Below are 21997 nucleotides of genomic sequence, written 5' to 3'. Positions count from 1 at the left end.
TCAGGTCATGATCTCGCAGTTGGTGGGTTCGAGCCCCGCGTCGGGCTCTGTGCTGGCAGTTCAGAGTGTGGAGGCTGCTTCAAATTCTGTGTCTCCTCCTCTTTTTCCCCCTCATGCTCATGCTGTGTCTCGCTCTGTCTCTCAATAATAAATAAAACATTTTAAAAAATACAAAAAAAAGATTTTAGTAACAGTTGTGCCAAAAATATGAAAAAAAAATTCAAACTCTAAGTAAAATGGATTTCTTATTGTAGGACTTCTCAGAACTTTAATTTGCTATTGTGTATATTTAAGAAGAAAATACACACCACTTCACAAAAATTTTCTACCTTAAATCCTATTAAAATTTTTGCTAACCTCTCGTGTTCTGTGGCACATAGTTTGAGAAACACTGACTTTGAAAGTACCTCACTTAGCACGTTCCAATATCATGACGCTAGAAGACTTAGGCTAATAGTTGAATTTCATACTGACTTGGAAAATGGGCTACAGCATCTCGAAGGACACCTGAGCTATGTAGTTCAGTATTCTCATAAATTGTGTCTTTAGGACACCAGTGGTTTTGACAAGATTTTTGTTGATAATTCATTCTTTTTTCTCCTTTGAGGAGGAGAAGCAGCCAGTAACTTAATAATTATGTGTACATGTGTAAGATATTATAAGGGTTTAAAAAACAATCCAATAATAACTCTTCAGCTCTTTTCTTAACAGCATGTTTTGACCCTTTGGCCCCTCCATCTTCTTCCCTTCCATCTGGTGTGCCACTCTTCCCATCACACTGGGTGGTCCTCTGTCTGCTTTGCTGGTTTCTTCTCTCTCTTTTTTTTTTTTTTTTTTAATTTTTTTTAACGTTTATTTTTGAGACAGAGAGAGACAGAGCATGAACAGGGGAGGGTCAGAGAGAGGGAGACACAGAATCTGAAACAGTCTCCAGGCTCTGAGCTGTCAGCACAGAGCCCGACGTGGGGCTCGAACTCACGGACCGCGAGATCATGACCTGAGCCGAAGTCAGCTGCCCAACCGACTGAGCCACCCAGGCGCCCCTCTTCTCTATTTCTTAAACCTTACGTGTTGGGTTTTCCAGAGCTCAGTCCCTACATCTCTTCTCTATTTAGCCTTATTTTCTAGGTGATACTATTTTAGCATTGGGACCTTACATTTCGTCTCTATGATGACAGTTCCCCAAATTATATCTCCAACCTAGATTCCTAGCTTGACCATCTCACTTGTGTGTCTAATTACCAATTCACATTTCTATTGTGCCTGTTAATTGTCTCAACCTTAACATGTCTGAAACCAAAACCCGCTATTTCCATTGCTGCTGCTACCTAGCATTGTTACCTGTGGAAGTAAAACTACGGCTCAGCCTGTCATTGACATCCTCTCTAGCTTCTCCCCAGTACATTTGATACAGTTGAGTATATAATTCCATTTAGTACACAGCAGACATAACGGGTACTAAATCTTGTGTTGAGAATTGCCTGTTGCCTGTTTTGGGGTTTGGGGTTGCAATGTAATAGGGAATATATATGTGTGAGTCTTCAGTGCGTAATCGGTTTCATGTAATAGCAAGCACTTGCTCCATGAAGTACATGAAAGAGAACTACAGAGAATCTGTGGTTGAGAGAGAGCAAAAACCCATCTTTTAGCTTCTGTTTCAGTTTTTAAGTGGAACTGTGTGCCAGTCAGCGTCTTTGGATGCATGTTGTTTTCTTCCTTTCTCTTTAAGTAAAACTTGGCTATTCTTAGTAGTATGTGGGAGGGTGTGAAATTTAATAAATTATTTTTAACAAGAGGTACTTATTTGATTGAAGAAGCATTTTATGTTGCTAGGGTAAAAACTGTTGAATTTCCAAGAGTTTTTTCTCACATAGGTAAATTCAGAAATCATCAAGTTTATCTATTTGTGCTCACTAATTACCTCCAGGTTTAATGTTATTTTCTCAAGTGTCATTTTTACAGCTTCCACACTCAGGTAGAGCTGAATTTTGCAGCAGTGGCAGATTACAATCTATGAGTCATAGGTTTCTGACATTACTGAAAGATTGTCCAATGGAATACAGTTTCATTTTTAGGAATGAAGGTGGGAGGAAAGGAAGAATTTCATTTTCTTAAATGCAGCTTGCTTTTGAGAGAAAGAATAAGTGCAGTATTCTAAGAATTCACCTTGAAATTGTTATTCACATATCTCTTCCTCCTATCTAACAGTCATTAGAGACAGGTGGTGATATTTGCTCTATATTAAATAATGCAATGGGATGAGCTTCCATTAATAGAAAAATAGAGTTTCTATTTATAGAAAAAAGGAGTCATTATTTGATCTATTCCTAAGTTGCTTCTTTGATTCCTGCACTTGGAAAAAAAGCAAGCCATTTCCTCAGAAAGTAGCGGTAGAAATTATTTTCTTGCTATGTTTCTGAAAATTTCACTTGGTATCTTTAGTGTTGCTCGTAATTCCTTTTTTTCTTCGCATTTGGAGGTGACGGTCTTGTTTCACATGTAAAAATGATAGTACTCTTGTCATGAGAAGGACATCTGCTCAGAACTATCTCCACTGTCTCCTACTACCACAAATGTGCCTCCCCGCTTACCCCATACAGGTCTGACAGATTTAAAGCAGATGCTGTCCACACACTTCTACTTGTGACTGCTTATGAAATCATGACTCAGGACCTCATTTCTTGAAATATTTTTAAAGTTGTGAACAGGTGGCTAGACTTCATAAGCAACAACTGGAGGGCCGAGATTACTTAGTGGCTTGGAGAGGGACCAAGTATCTTGTGAGCCCAGTTTCTCTAACATCAGCCTGGTTTCTGAAGAGGCAATATCCAGGTCAGCTGGTGCCATGCAGGGCAGGGCAGACTAACTCTAGAAGGGTTGAGCCCCTAGGAGGAATCCCCGCCTTACTCATTCTGGGAAGTTGCCTCAGGAAGTGAATGCCAGGGGACAGAATCACCCTGTGAGTTGCAGTTGTTCTGAGGAACAAAAGTGGAAGCTTATTCAGGGTCAAGAAAGGGGGACCTTAGGGCTGTAGGATTAGGGGCCAAGAGAAGAATGAGTGCATGTGGCAGGGCAGACATGGGTGGGTAGGAAGCTATAGTTGAGCCCCATATAGAATTTCAGATTCCTTGTTAGCCAGAGAAGCTTTGGGGAGTGGCAGGTGGGACCACACTTCTCATCTTTCCTAGTACGATGTAGGGAAGTCTTCCACCATGGTAACTGGAGCAAAAATAATGCCACTCTAGAAGACGTTCCAGCTCGAGTTTTTAATCATGTTTCCTTGATGGTAGAGTAAGACAACTGTATTTGATCTTTACCGATTGGTAAAGGTTTGACAGGATGGGAGCTGAGATTTATGGAGGAAAGATGATTTTGAAGCATGGAGAATTCGTTTCTTAGGGGGTTATGATATTGTGGCAGAGCATGAGAAGATTGAACCTTTCACTGTTGCAAATGAGGAAGTTGGTTCCTTGAGGAAAAGGGGTATCAAGATATAGGAGAGGAATAGAAAAAGAGAAGTGGGTTTATGCTTAAAACTATGAAGTTTTACCTAATTTGGGGAAAAATTCCCTCCATCTCTTCGTCCTTCATTTTCTGGACTGGCTCTATGACTTCTACATGAACATATTGAGTGCAGGCCTGTGGCTGATTCCAGACATACATCCATGAGTCAGGTGTGGCCCCAGCTCTCTGCACTCTACCAGAAGAGACTATAGGCTGTAGTGGGTGCATGCGTGTGGACCTGAGGTCAGGTCTTCAGATTAATAGAAGGTATTTAGAAATATAGTAAATTGGATTGTGAATAACTTGTTCTGAGAGTATTCCACAAGATGAGCAAACATTTCTAATAAATTTTAACTTGATAAATGAGGGATGTCTTGCACGAGTAGTACATGACACCGAATGTCACATGATTACAACTAAGCCAATGGTTCTTGAAATTTGCTTTGATATACAAGTGCTTTGGATTACAAGCATGTTTCTGGAACAAATTATGCTCACAAACCAAGGTTTTACTGTGCTTTTGATGAAGCCCTAGAACACAACTGGCTACACCAAACTATAATAAAACTATAATGTCATCCTTTGTGTCCAAGCTGTGCTATCAGATATTAGGGAGACAGATTTTTGGCCATGTAAGCAGGTTTTTTTTCCTCCAGTTTTGAACTTTTGGAGAATTTACAGGGTTGGCCAAGGCAGTTTACAGTAGAAAAAGGATGGATGATGAGGGTTTGATGCAAATATGGATGTTTGGCCAGTGATGGTAATACCCCACCAGTTTGCTTTGCCCTTTGTTTGACTGTATTCTAGAGATCATTAACTGTTCAAAACTTTCCATAACGTGAGAGTGTCTTGAATTATGCTTCACAGAAATGTCTTTTCTGAGGAAGGACTTTGTGTGTAGGGAAACTTGACTGACCTCTGGCCACTTCTCTTCCCCACACTATTTGGTTGAGATGGATAATTAGAGGATAGTTTTGAAATGTCTCCTTTACTTGGTCTGCTTCCATTAAGCACTTCTTAAATTTCTTATTTAAGCCCAGCAAGACCTGGTGTGTTTTTCCTAGGTAAGACTATGAGAGTTCAGTAATATGACCAAGTTCTCACGACTAGTAAAAGTGGAGCCAGAATTCACACCCAGAGGTGTGACCTCAGAGCCTACCCTCTTAGCCATGCTGGCTCTTCATGGAAGAACCTGGCATGGGTATCTCTGGAAGAGAGCTAGAACATCTGCATGGAATTTATTTCCCTTTGTTTAAAGATGGTATTTCTCATAAAGGAGGAATCAGACCTAGGACTTCCTGGTTCAAAGGATACCTAAAAGCTATTAGGATAAGGTAGTTACAGAAGGATGTGTTCACTGATGGGCTCACTTGAGAGTTTATGCCTCTTTTCTCCCTGACCTCTAGTAGAAGGTTCAGAGGTCTGTGATGGGCATGTTTTCTGGCCCTTTGTCAGGTAGCAAAGAAATTACCAGAGCTATTTCATATAACAGTGGAGGATTATATCTGTGTTTTACTTGTGATTTTTTAGATATTAAACACAATATTCAAAAATTAGTGTATGACACACAGAGAAGACTGGCAACATATTCAATATAGTCATTTATTGACATTATTAATGTTTCACCTCTACCCCCTTTGATGGTGAATTTGGGTTTCAAGGAAAGTTTGGATTCTTTTGGCTTTTGTCTTTCAGAGCTCTGATGGGAAGCTCTTCATTGCAGGGTCTAAAACCTTATCTTTGTACTTAGCACTCTAAAGTTGGTCTTTGTTTTTGAAGCTCTACCTTTTTGGACTCACTGATGTGCAGTTGTAAAGAATTCCCTTTTATTGCAATTTTAGAAATAGTATTTTAAAAAAGAAACCCAATTATGGGTATCAATACAATTTGAATCAATTAGATATGTTTTAAGCAAGGTAATGCAATTTAACTGTTCTTTGACATCATGAATATTTATTAGGACTCTCCTGAGCTATTATCATTTTAGGCTTTCTCTTGCTAAGTTACATTTTTGTAAGCTAAATAAATGTATTCAGTCAATATTTGAGAGCATCTGTGTACCATGCAGTGTGCTAGGCATTGTTAATAAAATATTATGTGGTTGCCAAGTGGTAAACCTGTCTTAAGACACCTGAGATATGACAATAAACAAAACCACAAAAATCCTTTTGGAATCTGGTGCAGGAGAGCCGTAATGAATGCATGCATGCAGTAGATGGTTAGAAGTACAGAAATAAAGCAGGGATGAGTGGTGGGGAGTATCAGACAGGCTGGTTGCAATTTTAAATATCTGGGTCCAGCATGGCTTCAATAGGAAGCATTTGTACGGAGCTTGGTGAATAAATGGGCTCTGCTCTCTCTAGCTTATAGTCTAATGATAATGTTCCTTGATGAACACTTACCATGACAGTAGGGATTCTGCTAAGTACCTGCGTACATTTCCTCCTCATCTACTGAACTGGGGACCATTATCCCCAGTTTCATAAGAAGGAAACTGAAGCTTTGAGAGTCAAATTGCTCAGATGGACATAGTGGAATCCAGATCTGACCCAAAGCCCATCCTCTTACACATGGTATTACACCATGTCAACTCTTGAAGTATTTGTGGAGGAATTAGCTAACTTTGTAGATAGGGCTGCCTTATTTTTGGTTCTGTTGTGTTGGGCAGTAACTTGGCTGGCTCATGGAAAGTCTGTGTTACCATGAGCTTCCCTTTGAGCCTGTTCTATTTAAAAGGCTTTGGGATTGTGCCCGGTGGCCACAGAAGGCAAGGAAGCCACCTAGTTACTGACTTCCATGCAGTAGATTGTGTTTGCTATGTGTCAGAGAGTGGCCTCAATTGACTCCAGTAAATCATTGACTACTTGAATTCCTGGCATTACATTTCAGTGATAGGATACTAATTTGACTGGACTACATATCATTGTGTCCAAGAATGCATTATAAATGCCCATACATAGAAGAGAATGTAAAGTGCGTGGAAGGTTATGGTGCCAAGGTTACTGCTTATTATGTTTGTTACAGAATAGACCCATACCTCGCATTCATAGCGTTTGCTTTATTGTAATAAAAAGTAAATGGCAAAGGAGTGTGTTGGAATAGAAGCCTCCATGAGGGGAAGTGGAAAGGAGGTCAGGGGTTCAAGAGAGCTTTCTTCCGTCTGCCCTCAGTGTGCTTAAAAGAATATTCCACTCAAAGCATCCCATTTTAATTGGATGGGAGTTTTCAGTGTAGCCTATGCTTTGTGTTGAATATTAATAGTTCTTTTGTGCTTAATTTCTGGGGTGTATATGTTGATCATTGTAAAAAGAAGCTCTATATTTTACAACTCAATGTGCTATTTTTTTTAATGATCAGCTTTTAGTGATCCCCCTCCATTAACTGCTTCTAAAACTGAATGTTTTTGATTTTTACAAGATGATTTTCTTTTACTTAGGAGATAAGCTATGATTTGAGCACCTAGGCTGTACAATTTATTCTTTTCATTTACCTCTTTGAAGTATAATATAAATATATAAAAGGATATGTATTATAAGTGTACAATTCAAAGACCTCAGAGAAAGAGAACCCTTAGGTAGCCAGCTTCTAGATCAAAATAAAGGGAAATACCAGTGTCCCCCTTCTGTTTCTAATCATTCCACCATCCTTCCCCACAAGGGTAACCGGTCTCTTGACTTCTCCCATTATATCTGTGTTTTTGTACTTGCTATGAATAGTCTGTACTGTTTGTGTTTGGCTGCTTTTGCTTCTCATTGCTAGACTGAATCATGTGGTTGCATGCAGTTCCAGATTGCCCGCTCTTGTGGTCATATAATATTTCATTGTGGGTATCCTGTAATTTATCCATCCTATTGTTAAAGACATATGTGCAGCTTCCAGTTTATTCTGTCACGAAAGGTGCTTCCGTAAACCTCATAAATGACTTTTGGTGAATATATGTAGGCGTTTCTGTTCAGTAGACACCTAGGGGTGGAATCGCTGGGCCATAGAATATGCATAGACTTGGCTTGAATAGTTACTACCAAATGGATTAAAAATTAAAAAGTAGTTGATCAGTTTATATTTCTGCAATAGTGTGGGAACTTGTGGATTCTATTTTTGTCCTGTGCTGGGATGGGTGGGAGGTGCATGTTATTCTAGGGTCCATTTCACTTCATGTTTGTTTTATGGAAAGGAATGGCCATAGCTGTCTCATTGATTCTTTGAAAGCTAAGTTAAATATTTGTGTGCTCATTCTCTCCCCTTTTTCCTTTCTGTATACATGTCTTCTATGTTAGATATGTGTTTTATATATCTCCTATGTACACAGGACATATATGTATATACATTTTATTTGGCAAATATACATCACTTACAGACTTTAGGCTAGAAAGCCACCTTAGAGGTCACCTAATTCTGGCTTCTCCAGTCTGAATTAGCAACAAGCCTGCTTATAAGTGTGTCTAATGACAGCAAGTGCATTAGTTTAGGGTAACCCTTTGTTAATGAATTTATGTTGCTTCTTCAACATTGTGCTGACATCTGCCTCCTTTTAACTTCTCCCATAAATATCATGCCCTTTTACAGGTGAGGGAGAAAACTCATGATTCTCGTGACAAAGTAAAATCGCTTCAAGCAGAGATTCATGGCCATTTTTTAAATTGTACTTCTCAACATCTGCAGTACCTTGATCTCTGAGCATTTTGCTCTGAGTAACTTGGATGAAAAACCCATGGACGATAGAAAAGAAAACTCTGCAAAAATGCTTTTTCTCCCCCTCTTTTTTTTTCTCAATTTTTGTTGCATGAGCATACTGATTCCTGCTTCCTGCTCTCCCCACTTTTCGAATGGTTTTAAACATTGTTTAAAATGAAAATACAAAAAATGCCAGTAGTGTGCTTAAAAAATCTATAATGAAAAAAATGAGAAAAAGACAAACTTGCTTATAGATAATGGACCATTCTATTTCATGAAATCAACGAATGTTGAAAAATTCTGATGGATAATATGCAGTTTAAGGTTTTTGAATGTCCAGGTGGCATTAATATTCATTTAGAATAAAAGAATTTTTAGAATAAAAGAGTTTTTTCTACTTAATAATTGAAGGCTCATAGATGTTACTTAATAGGCATTTTCTCTTTTCTTTACAGGCAAGAAGAGACTGATAGGAGAGTGAAAAATGTAAGCTATATTTAAAGGAACATTATTAATGGTTTTTTACTTACATGTTCTGTAATAAGGCAGTGGTATCTAAAAATATCTGATACACTCTGAATCCTTTTTCTAATGGAATTTCTGACAGTAGCCAACAAGTCAGGAACTCTAAATATGTTTAAATAAGGTTAAACCATATGTTCTCTGACATCAGAGTGTAGGAGGGTAGGTGAAACCTGGGAAGTGGCATCTTATATGTGAGTAAGGGTGGGAAAGGCAAAAAACACACTTCAGGATCTTTAGAGGTGTAAGTCAAACCACAAGATCAGACTTTAAGGAAAAACACTGAATGTGTAAGAACTCCGGGTAATTGCTCAGTGCACACTTCTATCTCTAACATTCTGCATATTAGAAGAGTTTCTAAAACTGTGACAGCTTTAGTTAAAAAAAAATACAAGAGCTCAAGATCCTTATTAAGGAAGCTGAGAATTCCTGATTTTAAGAGTTTAAGCTGTAAATTTGTTGGAAAAATTTATTGCTTTGGAAGTTTAATTTGCTTTCTTCATAAATGTTTTCCTTCAGATGAACTAATAGATTATACAAATGCCTATTGACATCTGAGCTTTTGGTCTGAGAATGTGCTCGGAGACAGAAATCTAAGAATAATTAACATTTTTAATGGCCCTTCTCCTTCACATAATTTAAAAGAAAACCTACTTTTCAACCATAGATAAATACGCTATCTTCTGTCTGGAGTGCTTAGCTGCATTTGAACTTGCAACTAGTTACTAACTAGACTGATGTTGTTTTCATGGCATTTTTCAAGGTTTTGATAACATTGTACTGGTTGGGAAGAAAAGCACAAAGTAACCCCTACTATAATGGACCCTATCTTAATTTGAAAGCATTTGAGAATCTTTTAGGACAAGCTCTGACTAAGGTAAGGAAACTACATCTGGATGCAATGAATACTGTTCCTTATACTACTGCTTTGTCCTCCTCCCCACTCCCTGTATTCCTTTCCTTCCACTTCCCTTTTTCATTCTTCCCCTCTTCTAACAAATATGGCAGCTCCTATTATCTTTACTCCACTCTGGATTGTGCTGGGTAGAAAGCATTGTTATTTATTTGCTGGCTTTGTATACCACCGCAAAGCAGTGAGGGAGTCTAGGTATTTATTTCTTAATGTTAGGTAATTCAATGACCGACATATCTGCTTCCTTTCTAAGGCACTGGATATAAGTTAACTCTTTCTATATTAGGAAATTCAACCTGTACTAGAGAGGTGCTGCAGGATAGCTACTGTGTGTTGAAGTTACTCAGTTTCTCTATCTTAATATCTTGTCATGTTTCATTAGATCTCTATACCCATACTCCATCCTCCCCATAATTCTGTCATATTGCTTGTGTTTCCTAGACAGCAGTAAATGCTGTTACATGAAACATGATATGGGGCTTAAATTAGAATCTTTTGTTTTAAACACATTTCTAGTCCTTTATGTCCTGAAGTCAGAGTTGTAGCTTTTGAATGCTCAAGGATTCCTTGAGGAGGGTCAAGTGCCAGGGCTGACCATAGTTCTGTCAAATTTTCATTTATAGGCTCCAAATGGGGAAATGAAGTTCTCTAGGGGGATATTTATCCAGGGGAATTTACAGTGCTCAGAAGAAAATAGGTAGTTAAAATAATATACCATCATCTGATTCATAGTAGTTGCTCCATGGGTTTTTATGGTGATTAAATGGTACTGTACCAATAAGGCATTTAACATTAGTCTCTGGCACATTGTAAGGATGTAATAAATGTTAGTTACCATGATTGGAAGATAGAAATTTAGGCCAGGATGAAAATGAGCATCTTGCCTAACATCTACTTTGATCTTGAAATCCTTTTGCTTGAGTCTGGCCACATATACTGTAGAAATATGAGATTATAGAGCAAAGAAGATTAAAGTATTCCTTCTTGATTTTTATTTTTGAATTGTAGGGAGTGGATGGTACTTCACCCAAATTCTTTGAAACAGTTAATTCAGGTTATAGAGCATTGTTCTAGATGTTGGAAAAACAGTCACAAAAGGCCCATCATCCTAGAGCACCAGTGTCTGATGGAGACAGATGAACAGGTCACAGAAGCTGAAGAAGATAAGGCTGTGACGGATGAATGTGCAGGTGGCCTGGGGCATGAGCAGAGCCTTGCCTTACAGTTATGTCAGCTAAGAAAACATCCAGTTAAAAATAATGTGGGGCTTTGGCTCCTGCATCAGTGCTCTCTTCACAGCCTTTGGTTCTTTTTATGGCAGTCTGACTCAGGTTGAATAACCCTAGTACAGCATTTGTGCTGGGAATGCTTTATTAAAAGCTGTTCCCTGTCACCAGTGTCACAACCAGAATAGGTAAAAAAAAAAAAAAAATTGATCAAACCTCAGTTTTGCCATTCCATTATTATGGAGTGGGGATAGCAGTAAGAAGTGTGTAAATACATATGATCTCTGTTTTGCATCTGTTCTGTTCCACTCGAAGTCATTATGTTCAGATGTTTCCCACTGAAGTAGATAATGCTTAATGGCCAATCCAGAATGTCAATTAAAAAACAAAAAAAAATTCATGAGCTGTTGCACCTGAGTCATCATATAATCGGAGATGACTCATTTTAGATGACTTGTCAGAGGGAAGTCCTCGTAAAAACCAGGCACCAAGGCCAGACTCAGGTTATTTTATAACTGAGGTGGCCCATCATCAATAACTTTAAGATAACTTTTTATGAGGTCAAAAATCATGTCACTGTGTGTTGAGGACTCTGATACTTCCACAAGTACATGTCTAAGAAACCTGAAAGAGCTAAAGATATATTTAAAAAAATTGTAATCTTTTTATATTTTGAGAATTAGTTTGGTGGTACCAGCACTAGGCCCAGCTTCCCCATCTCCTTGAAAATAAGGTACAAGGTAGGTGCTGACATTTTTATGATAGGATATCAATGCTAATGCCAGGGTGTCTGGCATCGAAAGTATATGAAAGCTCACGTAAATCCACTGGATCTTATTGGTGCTTCATACATTTGTCCAACAGTTGAACCATGAGTTGACAGAGTCTCAGCCAAAAGTGTGCCCGGGACAGCTGCTAATGATGCATTGTAAACATTCTTTTTTCAACTTTATCCATATTTTGAAAATGTTCATAATTATAAAAGTTGAAAGAATACTACAACAAATACCCAAATATGTACTGTCTGGTTCAATTGTTAAAAACTTCCCATACTGGCTTTACCCATGTGTCTATCCATTCATCTGTTTTTACTTAACCATTTCAAGGTAAATTGTAGATTTCTTATGTCTAAAAACTCAGCATGCATCTCTTAAGACTAAGCATATTCCTCCATATAGCTACAATGTCTATTATGTTGAAGGAAATTAATAAATGTTCCCTACTATCTATTACGTAGTCTGTATTCAGAATTTCCCAATTGTCTCCCAGCTTTCTTTCATAGCTCATTTTATCTGAATTCTGAGTAATCAAGATTCACATATTACATCTGGGTGTTAGGAATTCCTACGTTCTTTAAACTGTCTCTGTAGTTTGTTCATCTGAGACTAGCATTTCTGATTTATATACTAATGACATTGTATGAAAAAATTAGTCATTAGATGTTCTTTGATTACTATGTATCAGGACAAGGCTAAGGGCTTTATAATTTTACTTAAATCCTAATTTTAAAAAGTCGAGTTTTGGGGCACCTGGGCAGCTCAGTCAGTTGAACGTCTGACTCTTGATTTTGGCCCAGGTCCCGATGCCAGGATCGTGAGGTCGAGCCCCACGTGAGACTGCTTAAGATTTTGATTTTTCTCTTTCTGTCCCTCTGCCCTTCACCCCAGCTCGTGCTCTCTCTCTGTCTCTCAAAAAAAAAGAAAAAAAGTCTAGTTTTATTTTGCTATTAACTTTTTCATAAAGGAATGTTATTCAAAATAATGCTTATATACGTATTATATATATATTTGTATAATGTATATAAATTTTAAAAGATTTTACCTTTAAGTAATCTCTACACCCAACATGGGACTTGAACTCATAACCCTGAGATAAAAAGTCGCATGCTCTACCGACTAAGCCAGCCAGGTACCCTCAAAAGGATACTTGTAATAAGTTCTATATAATTTACAGACCTATGGCTAATCACATTTGTTATCTGTCTATTTATCTCTCATGTGAGCCAAACAAATAAATACTTACTAAGATTGAGGGAAAGTAAATTTTGAATGTCTGCAGACAAGTCTACTTTCCTTGGCTCAGATCTAGGTGTTGTGATCAGTGGAAATGAATGAACTCTGTGGTGTATGCCTGCTGTCCTTGCCCTTTTATCTGTTTTTAAAGTTTTTTCTTAAGAAACTATGAGTTAAAGTTACTTTATTCTAAACACTGCAAATATTTCCTGGAGGGTAGGCTGACTAGAATCTTGTTAACTTACCTCCTTTGGAACATGGAAATTAAGGTTGACTTGTTGCTTTGATTCCTTTCATGTTTATTGCCAGCTACCTGTAGTCACTGATTTTTAGCATTTGAATCTATTATTAGCTTCTCTTTTATTAAAATGCCCCCCCACACTTATTTTTAGATAAACTGTAGTCTTTTATTAAATACTATTGAATACCTCCTCATTGTTACCTAAGTGCCAAATATTGTGGGAAAACATTTACAGATTTATACTCTGATTTTTGTCAGATTTTTTTTTTTTTTAATGTTTAACAGAGAAATCTCATTGCCACACCTATCAAATATAGCACAACTTGAGCTATACAAACAAGTAATGACTGATTACATTTTTGGAAGTTTATGCTGACTCACTCTTCTTTAAAAACTTTTCCTTTAGGCTCTTGAAGACTCCAGGTGCCTGAAAAGGAGTGGCAGGGACAGTGGTTACGGTGATATCTGGTGTGCTGAACGTGGAGAATTTCCTACTCCTCCAGGCAACCATAAGAGAGAAGACTCGTTTGAAAGCTTGGACTCTTTGGGGTCTAGGTCATTCACAAGCTGCTCCTCTGATATCACGCTGAGAGGGGGACGTGAGGGTGAGTTGCATCTTTGACTGTCAGTGTATTTTGTGCTTGTTTGCATTATTAAGAGAAAATTGGAAATAGGAGAGAGTAGGAAAATGAAGCAAAAACAATTGGGGCAAAAATTTTACAAAGATGTGGATTTCCATAGAGACTAAAATATTGGGGGTTTCTTTCTCGTTTTCCATTTCTTTTTTTTTCTTTCTTTCTTTCTTTTCCTTTCTCATTGCTTCGTCACTGTATTACCACTAGAGTGATCATTGTTTCATGCTTTTCATTCCATGGTTAGAAGAGAGTGGGGAGGAGACCATTAACTGTGACCTGTTCTATCAATGATGATCTATCCTGATTCTCTTCTGTCCAGATGCAGGTTTGATAATCTGTGCTATGAGGCCTATTTACCAATGTACCTAAACATAAAAAAGAAAGCTTCTATAAAATTCTGCTTTAGTTTCTGAATACTTTTCTCTCCAAAAGATAAAAAAATTTCTCTTAAGGAAAAGGAGGAAACATATCCCTGTAATTCTGTCCAAAAAAAATGATTGATATCTACCAGGATAGATTATTATGCTAAACTTTTTTTTTTAATTTTTTTTAATGTTTATTTATTTTTGAGACAGAGAGAGACAGAGCATGAACGGGGGAGGGGCACAGAGAGAGGGAGACGGAATCGGAAGCAGGCTCCAGGCTCTGAGCTCTGAGCCATCAGCCCAGAGCCCGACGCGGGGCTCGAACTCACGGACCACGAGATCGTGACCTGAGCTGAAGGCGGACGCTTAACCGACTGAGCCACCCAGGCGCCCCTAAACTTTGATAAATTAAGTAGGCATACTAGCATGGTGTTAGGAAACCTCTTTTGTTTTTATTGGGGTCAGAGCGAATCCAGGACAGAGTGAGAAAAGAACATAAAATGAAAGTTACTTTGTTACGAGTTTCAAAATCCTAATATTATGGCCACATCAGTTACTTAAATGCATGTCTTCTAACAATGGCTATTGGATGGGATCAGAAATTCCCGACTGTGTACCTTTAACAATTCAAATTCGGATGCATCAAAACCACAAGTAAAGTTTCTGTGCTTCTAGCATTGACATGAAAAAATGGAGAGTTCTGGTTGTGAGTTGGTGCTAAATTGTTAGGGATTTTACTTTGCTGGTTATTTTGATAATTACTTTTATATTTTTACTTGTTTTTCCTAATGTTCTTATCAAAAAGCATTTAAAACCTCAACAAAGTTGAAAGAATTTTACAGTGAATACTCATGTTCCAAGCCCTAGTTCTTACCATAACATTTTACTGGGCTTGCTTTACCACATATCTTCCCCTCCCTCTATATACATTAATTATCCATCTTGGTGTTTGAGGCACTTCAGAGTACATTAGACTTTGCCTAAATACTTTAGCACACAGTGCTCAACTACAATTCAATCTTTGTTGTTGTTGTTGTTCTGATGTAAATTTACAAAAAAGCAATGGATGTACAATGGATTTGGTTTTGAAAAACAATCAACAAATTAAGTGTAACACAACCCCATCTCTTTAGGTTTTAGAGTAGTAGTGGCATTTGAAATTAAAAAAAAGTGAGTAGCTATCAAAGAGTTACCCTTTATGATTATTGTTGCATGTGTTGGTGGCTGCTATCCAGGTGTGACATTTTCATGGCCCAGATGACTAGTACAGGGTTAAGGAAATGAATCTGAGTTTATAGTTCATCTGAGTGATTAAAACTGTAAAAGCAGAGACTGGCGTTCTTAATGAGCTATATTCCTTTGTCCTGACTGGATAACCTAAAACATTCAGTGTTTAAATTTATATCTGGCCAACAAAGAATAACAGGGGCAAAAACTGAAGGCATGTGGGAATATACAGACTTACGTCGGTTCGGTATAGTCGTCCCGAGTGTGGAATTAAAGTCCTCTCCTCAGACTGTTAAAAACTGAGAACAAACTGAGGGTTGATGGGGGGTGGGAGGGAGGGGAGGGTGGGTGATGGGTATTGAGGAGGGCACCTTTTGGGATGAGCACTGGGTGTTGTATGGAAACCAATTTGACAATAAATTTCATATATTAAAAAAAATAAAAATAAAAATAAAGTCCTCTCCTCAGATAGTTGGTGGACTGGATGCCTGGTATGTGTGACAGAAAGCAGATGGCCACTGTCACACTGCTTGGGAAAGGGGTTGCAGAGCTTGTGTGAAGAGTGCGGAAGGGAAGATGTGGTACTTACAACTGAGGAAGAAGAGAAAAGCCTGAGGGCCACCCGGATGATCAAACTTTTTTGCAGTCAGCATGTTGAAATTCTGCTGCCTGCCTGGTTGAGGTCCCAAACTGATCCCCACCCTCCCGCCCCTTAGGATAATATTTTTAAGTTAACAAACTGAAAAGTCAAATTCCTTAGTTTTATACGAACTCCCTTTCCATATCAAGAATATTTGCTTACTCTGCGGGAACTTCACTGCACTCAAAAATAAAAAGATTTTAGCTTTAAAACTTCCAAAGTAGAAAATCTCCCTGTGTGTTTAAAATTCCACATGTACACATTCGGGCAAGAACCTCTAAGACCTTTCTTATTTGCAACAAAATGGGATATTCAGGAAGTGGTAAAAATGGAAGCACCTGATGATTGACCATTAACCCTCCCGGTCCTAGCTGCTCATTCTTCCTCCCTTTTTGCCTTTTCTCCTTTACCCTATTCCAGCCTCACGGTCTCCCAGGGTGTGTGAAACCACTTCCTGCAGGCCATTCTCATTGTATTTACTGTAGATTTCTGCCAGGCAGGAGGGAGGAGACCAGATGGCCTTGAGCACAGGTTGACCTGCCCTGAGTTCGCTGTGCCCAGAGGCTGCAGCTGTCAGGTACTGTGCACAGGGATCCTCTGAAGGAACCCTGGCGGGAAGGGGGCAACCTCTACAAACTATCTTTGCAAATACATGGAGGCAGAAAGAACAAAAGGGTAGAAAAGGGAGACAACTCAGCGTGGATCTGTAGTAGTATTTTGTAGTCTCTTTTCTTCCTGTGTCTTTACAAGAGTAGACTTATTTATTTAAGAGAACAGATCAGCATTTGTGTCTATCTGACCTTGAGGTGTATCACAGTGTATTCTTTTGAATTTGTATTTAAACGATTTGATTTGATTTTGGAATCAAAATACAAGGTTCCCAGTATTTTCGTGGCCACCCTGAGAAAAATCCTTGAGTTGTGTGTGTTCATTTAGACATGAGGCTTGATATTCCTTTGGACCAAATGATTACTGAAGTTCCAACCTCCTGTTTAATGTGTGACCCTTGCCTATAGGGATCTCACAACGATGTAGCCAACCCCTTCCTGATACTATGCTTTCTACTGCTTTTTCCATGTCCTCCCTTACCTCTCTTGCCCTCACAGAAATTTGAGACAATGGTGTGCTTTATTTTAAATTACAGACTTTTCCTTGAATGACTCTTTGATCTAGTTTTCGGTGTCTTTGACTCAATTGCTATATTTTACTCATATGTATTCCATCAATAAATTTTATGTACAGTCACAGGGTCAAGGAGGATTGGGAAGAAAAGAAGTTCAGTGGTTAATGGGGACATTTTCTGTTTAGAATGTTCAACAGTAAAAGAATGTAGCGCATGTGCCTCCAGTATGCAAAGCAAGTTCCTCCTAATGGATCTTATCACAACTTCATGACAAATTTCTAAAAATATTCCCCAGAGTTAGCAGAAGAGCCCTGGGTTTCCAAGGGAGAGACAAAGCAGGCATGCTGTGTGGGTTCAGTTAGACAAATGATCTGGAGAGTAAAGCAAATTCTCATGCTTTTTTTATAGGTTGCGAAAGCGACACAGATTCTGAATTTCCATCCAAGATGCAGGATTATAATAAAGACGATATGTCCTATCGAAGGATTTCAGCTATTGAACCAAAATCTGCTTTACCATTCAATCGTTTTTTACCCAACAAAAGTAGACAGCCATCCTATGTGCCAGCGCCGTTGAGGAAGAAAAAGCCGGACAAATACGAGGATAACAGAAGAAGTTGGGCAAGCCCGGTCTATACAGAAGCGGATGGAACATTTCCAAGGTACTGGGATGCGAGCTGATGATGGAGTTTTAAAATTCAGTGCACTTTGTGAATTTGCAGGGATATTTAAATGTGAGAAAAAGGAATAGTTCTTAAAATGTATTTCATAGCCCAAAAATTTCACTAATGAAAATGCATTTTTTTTCTTACTATTATCTTTAGTCATGCATATCCTGAAGGTGTTTCTTCCCTTTTAGGATGTCAGCCTATGGTGTGTTGGTTCTTTTTTTAGATACATGCCTTTAGCTTATTGACATCTTTCAGCATATTGAATGACTTCTGCTTTTCACTGTGAGCTGTTGTTTTCTTCCATTTTTTCCCTGTTTGATTGATCTCAGTGGACACACAGAGAATCCTTTAATTTCCCATCAAATTAGCAAAGCAGAGTGGGATTTTTCCAATGCAGCTTCCTGTCAGAAGGAGGTATACGGTTCTGAAAGTGGTTCGGACTCCGAGGATGAACGAAGGTTGCCTGATGTAGTTTTGGATGACTTAGCCAACCGTAGATTCCAAGTGAAAAAGAGGCCTGAGTGTTTCACCTCGAAAACCACCTCTCCTAGCTCTTATTCGCAAAGGTTTTCTCCTGCTGACCCATTAGCCACTGGGCTGTACGAGTTGACGAGGTCAGAAAAATTCTCCTAGATCAGAATGTCTGTTATGTTGATTTTAATATATAACACCCCAGATTGTTTGCAATTTTATCTCTTTTTAACACATCTTATAATTATCTTTGGCCCTTGCATATCATGCTATCCTCTGATTAAAATGAGATGCTGTTATCATGCCTTAACTTTGTTCTAGGAGCTGTCATGATAGAGTGGCAACTAATTTGTCTCATTCAGTGATATAAACTTTGTGAGCCAGAAAGCATGCCTTTTGTGTTCTGTGTCACAAACTGCTCATTCAGTATCTTAACTGGTTGGATGTTTTGAACAGTAATGAGAGGAGAACTTGGGGTACCAATGTGGAGAATTGGCCAACAGTACAAGAAACTTCAAACTCCTCTTGTTACTTGGAAGAGAAAGAAGCAAAGACAAGTACACCCAACACCGTAAAGGATGATCTTTATGTGCGAAAGCTAAGTCCAATCATGCCAAACCCAGGGCATGCTTTTGATCAGTTTCTTCCCAAATGTTGGATCCCAGAAGATGTGAACTGGAAAAGAATAAAAAGAGAAACTTACAAACCATGGTATAAAGAATTTCAGGGATTCAGGTTTGTCTCTGTGCATGTTTCTGTTGTTCTGATGTTCATTCGGCACCTTGGCTGGGTGTGTTCCGTGTGTGCTTTTTACGAGAGGGAAAGAGAAAGGTCCCTTTTCCCTTTAATACCCATAGAACCTCTATCACTGAAAAAAAAAATGCTGTTTAAGTTTAAACCGTAGGATCTGGATCTTAAAAAGCCTTCTGCATGGCAGTATTTTCAGTAGTTCTAGTTTTCTCCAACTCTTTTTCCTTTCCTCCCTCCTTTCTCTGTATCACTCTCTACAGTAGGAGGAATTCAGATTCTGAGGATGAGGATTCAGGCTCTCACAGAAGCTCCTCCATTTTTAGTAGAATCCAAAAAGCAAAGCGTAGGCTAGACAGCAACTGCCAAAGACGTTCACTCTTGCTGGAACTGGCTACCAGAGGGGCCAAGAACTCCTGGGACACCCAAGCAGCCAGGAGAGCCAGTGGTGCCTCGGACGAGCCCAGGTGTACCTGTGTGCATGAGCCTGCCTGCTTTGAGTCTGGCCTGGGACATCTGTGCCAGTTTCTGCTGCTACTTTAATCTCTGACCATGATGCGCTGGGTCATGAAACCTTATAACATTTAGCATCAAAGCATAATGTATAACATATTGCTTTCTGTGGGAACATATGAGCTTGGAAGTCTATGGAATTAAATATTCTTCACAGTAATGTACAAGATAGTACATGTGGCATAGTCTGTTCTTTTGGAGAATTATTTCTAAAAAGCTTTTGTGAAAGTTGACCTAATTCTGTGGTTTTGTTATGTACGGAGATGTGGAGAAAGGAAAGAACTTTTTTTTAAAAAAGTTTTTGTTTAAAAATTTTCTTTGAATGTTTATTTTTGAGAGACAGAGACAGAGCACAAACAGGGGAGGGGCAGAAAGAGAGAGGGAGAAACAGAATCTGAAACAGGCTCCAGGCTCTGAGCTGTCAGCACAGAGCCTGACACGGGGCTCAAACTCAGACCGTGAGATCATGACCTGAGCCAAAGTCAGACGCTTAACCGACTGAGCCACCCAGGCGCTCCAGAAAATAACTTTTAGATAGACACCAGGGCACACAAGTCTAGTGGGAAAATGCAGAGAAAAGATTTTTTTTTAAGTTTATTTATTTATTTTGAGAAAGAGAGGGAGCTGTGCATGCACGAGCAGGGGAGAGTCAGAAAGAGAGGGAAAGAGAGAGAGAATCCCAATCAGGGTCCACGCTGTCAGTGTGCAGCCCGACTCTGGGCTCTACCGCCCGAACCATGAGACCATGACCTGAGCCAAAATCTATAGTTGGACACCTAACCGACTGAGCCACCGAGGTGCCCCCATTGGGGTCTTTTTGAATGCTTCACAGCATTTTATTTTTTTAATTCTGCTGACTACCTGTGCCTATTGCATAAAGTGCTTAATGACCAACTCTTCAAAATCTGCAAGATTGCTGCTTCGCTGGGATGGGGGCTACATCACTGTGGGTGACAGAATACGGGCAGGGTAAAAGCAAGTACGTATTCATCAGGGAGGTGTGTGCTGTCTACGTTTTAGCCCCATCAGTTGGCCTGGACAGCACCCACCTTTCTTGAGAAGCACACGCTGCATTTGCTTATTTAAGTGGTATCCGAGAAAGTCACAGGTGATGGCATTAAAGGCTAGTCTTTCTCCCAAGCAAGAATCCCTCCTGTGACTCCATGACATAATTCACCCATGGTAACTGACTAGTTGGTCTGCTGCCTAATTACCTGTTCTACCTGAGCTTAATAAGATTCTCCCTTCCTTTTTCTTTTCTGTGCTTCAGTCAGTTTTTATTACTTCAGGCCCTCCAAACATATTCTGATGACATCTTGTCTTCTGAAACAAATACCAAAATTGATCCCACTGCCGGCCCCAGGCTCATAACACGCAGAAAGAATCTCTTTTCTGCACCAGGGTATAAAAGAGATGACCTCGAGATGTCAACCCTAGACCCTGATTTAGAGAATGATGATTTCTTTGTCAGAAAGACTGGCGCTTTCCATGCAAATCCGTATGTTCTCCGGGCTTTCGAAGATCTTAGAAGGTTTTCTGAGCAAGATGATCCTGTCGAGCGAGATATAATTCTGCAGTGTAGAGAAGGTGAACTTGTACTTCCGGATCTAGAAAAAGATGATATGGTTGTTCGCCGACTTCCAGCACAGAAAAAAGAGGTGCCTCTGTCAGGGGCCCCAGACAGATACCAGCCAGTTCCTTTCCCTGAACCCTGGACTCTTCCTCCAGAAATTCAAGCCAAGTTTCTGTGTGTACTTGAAAGAACACGCCCATCCAAAGAAAAAAGAAAGAGCTGTAGAGTGTTAGTGCCTTCCTACCGGCAGAAGAAAGATGACCTGTTGACTCGCAAGATCCAGTCCTGGCAGCTGGGGACGACCGTGCCTCCCGTCAGCTTCATCCCTGGCCCCTGCAGCGAGGCAGACCTGCAGAGGTGGGAAGCCATCCGGGAGGCCAGCAGACTTAGGCACAAGAAACGGCTCATGGTCGAGAGGTCAGAGTGTGTTTCTGCAAGGATGTGGCTTGTAATGGATGGTCTTGTATAACTTCTCTGTGTGAGAAAGTGGCATTGTGTTGCCCAACTCTGCATGTCACGAGCCATTTTGAAGCATCCTGCAAAAAGTTGTGTTGTTTTGAGGAACCTGTAGTGATTTCATGGAAAAAGTGCAATTCCATATTTGCACATCTCTAAATCAGCTAGCTGAGGCCTGTTTAAAAAGGTGTGTACATAATAAGCCTTGCCTTTGGCCTTAAGGAAGACTATGGTACTATTTGCAACATGATGTTTCGTGAAAATGTTACATTTACAGACTTTATAGTCTCATGTCCAGGCATTTCTGAAACAGTCTGGTTGTAGTTTAGTTTTCTGTGTTTCTCATAATTTGGAATGTATGATTTCTGTGTAACCATGTCCCTTGAAATATGGCATTGCAAATTTCATTTAACTTGATTATAATTTTTGTTTTTGACCTAGGTTCCTTGGATTGTCAATATGTGACTTTTTAAATTTATAGTTTA

General features: G+C 39.2%; 1 protein-coding gene across 23 annotated transcripts in view; it reads left to right on the top strand.

Annotated features, from left to right (window-relative positions):
* LMO7 (LIM domain 7) overlaps window positions 1-21997 on the top strand; it is a 192942-nt gene that overhangs the window by 126205 nt on the left and 44740 nt on the right. For 11 of the 23 annotated variants that reach the window (XM_053897305.1, XM_053897344.1, XM_053897652.1 and 8 more), the window contains 8 exons: window positions 8634-8664; window positions 9464-9577; window positions 13499-13697; window positions 17491-17743; window positions 18082-18366; window positions 18680-18958; window positions 19234-19437; window positions 20754-21473. In XM_053897305.1, the coding sequence (XP_053753280.1) occupies window positions 8634-8664; window positions 9464-9577; window positions 13499-13697; window positions 17491-17743; window positions 18082-18366; window positions 18680-18958; window positions 19234-19437; window positions 20754-21473 (2085 nt within the window). The remainder of the gene's footprint in view (window positions 1-8633; window positions 8665-9463; window positions 9578-13498; window positions 13698-17490; window positions 17744-18081; window positions 18367-18679; window positions 18959-19233; window positions 19438-20753; window positions 21474-21997) is intronic. The other 12 variants (XM_053897767.1, XM_053897736.1, XM_053897965.1 and 9 more) reach the window with 6 other exon arrangements.

This window comes from Panthera pardus, unplaced genomic scaffold (genome assembly GCF_024362965.1).
Source record: "Panthera pardus isolate Hobbes unplaced genomic scaffold, ASM2436296v1 HiC_scaffold_1, whole genome shotgun sequence".
In the NCBI taxonomy this organism is placed as follows: Eukaryota; Metazoa; Chordata; class Mammalia; order Carnivora; family Felidae; genus Panthera; species Panthera pardus.
Note: the sequence above shows the minus strand (reverse complement) of the source record. Positions and strands in the feature narration are given on the sequence as shown.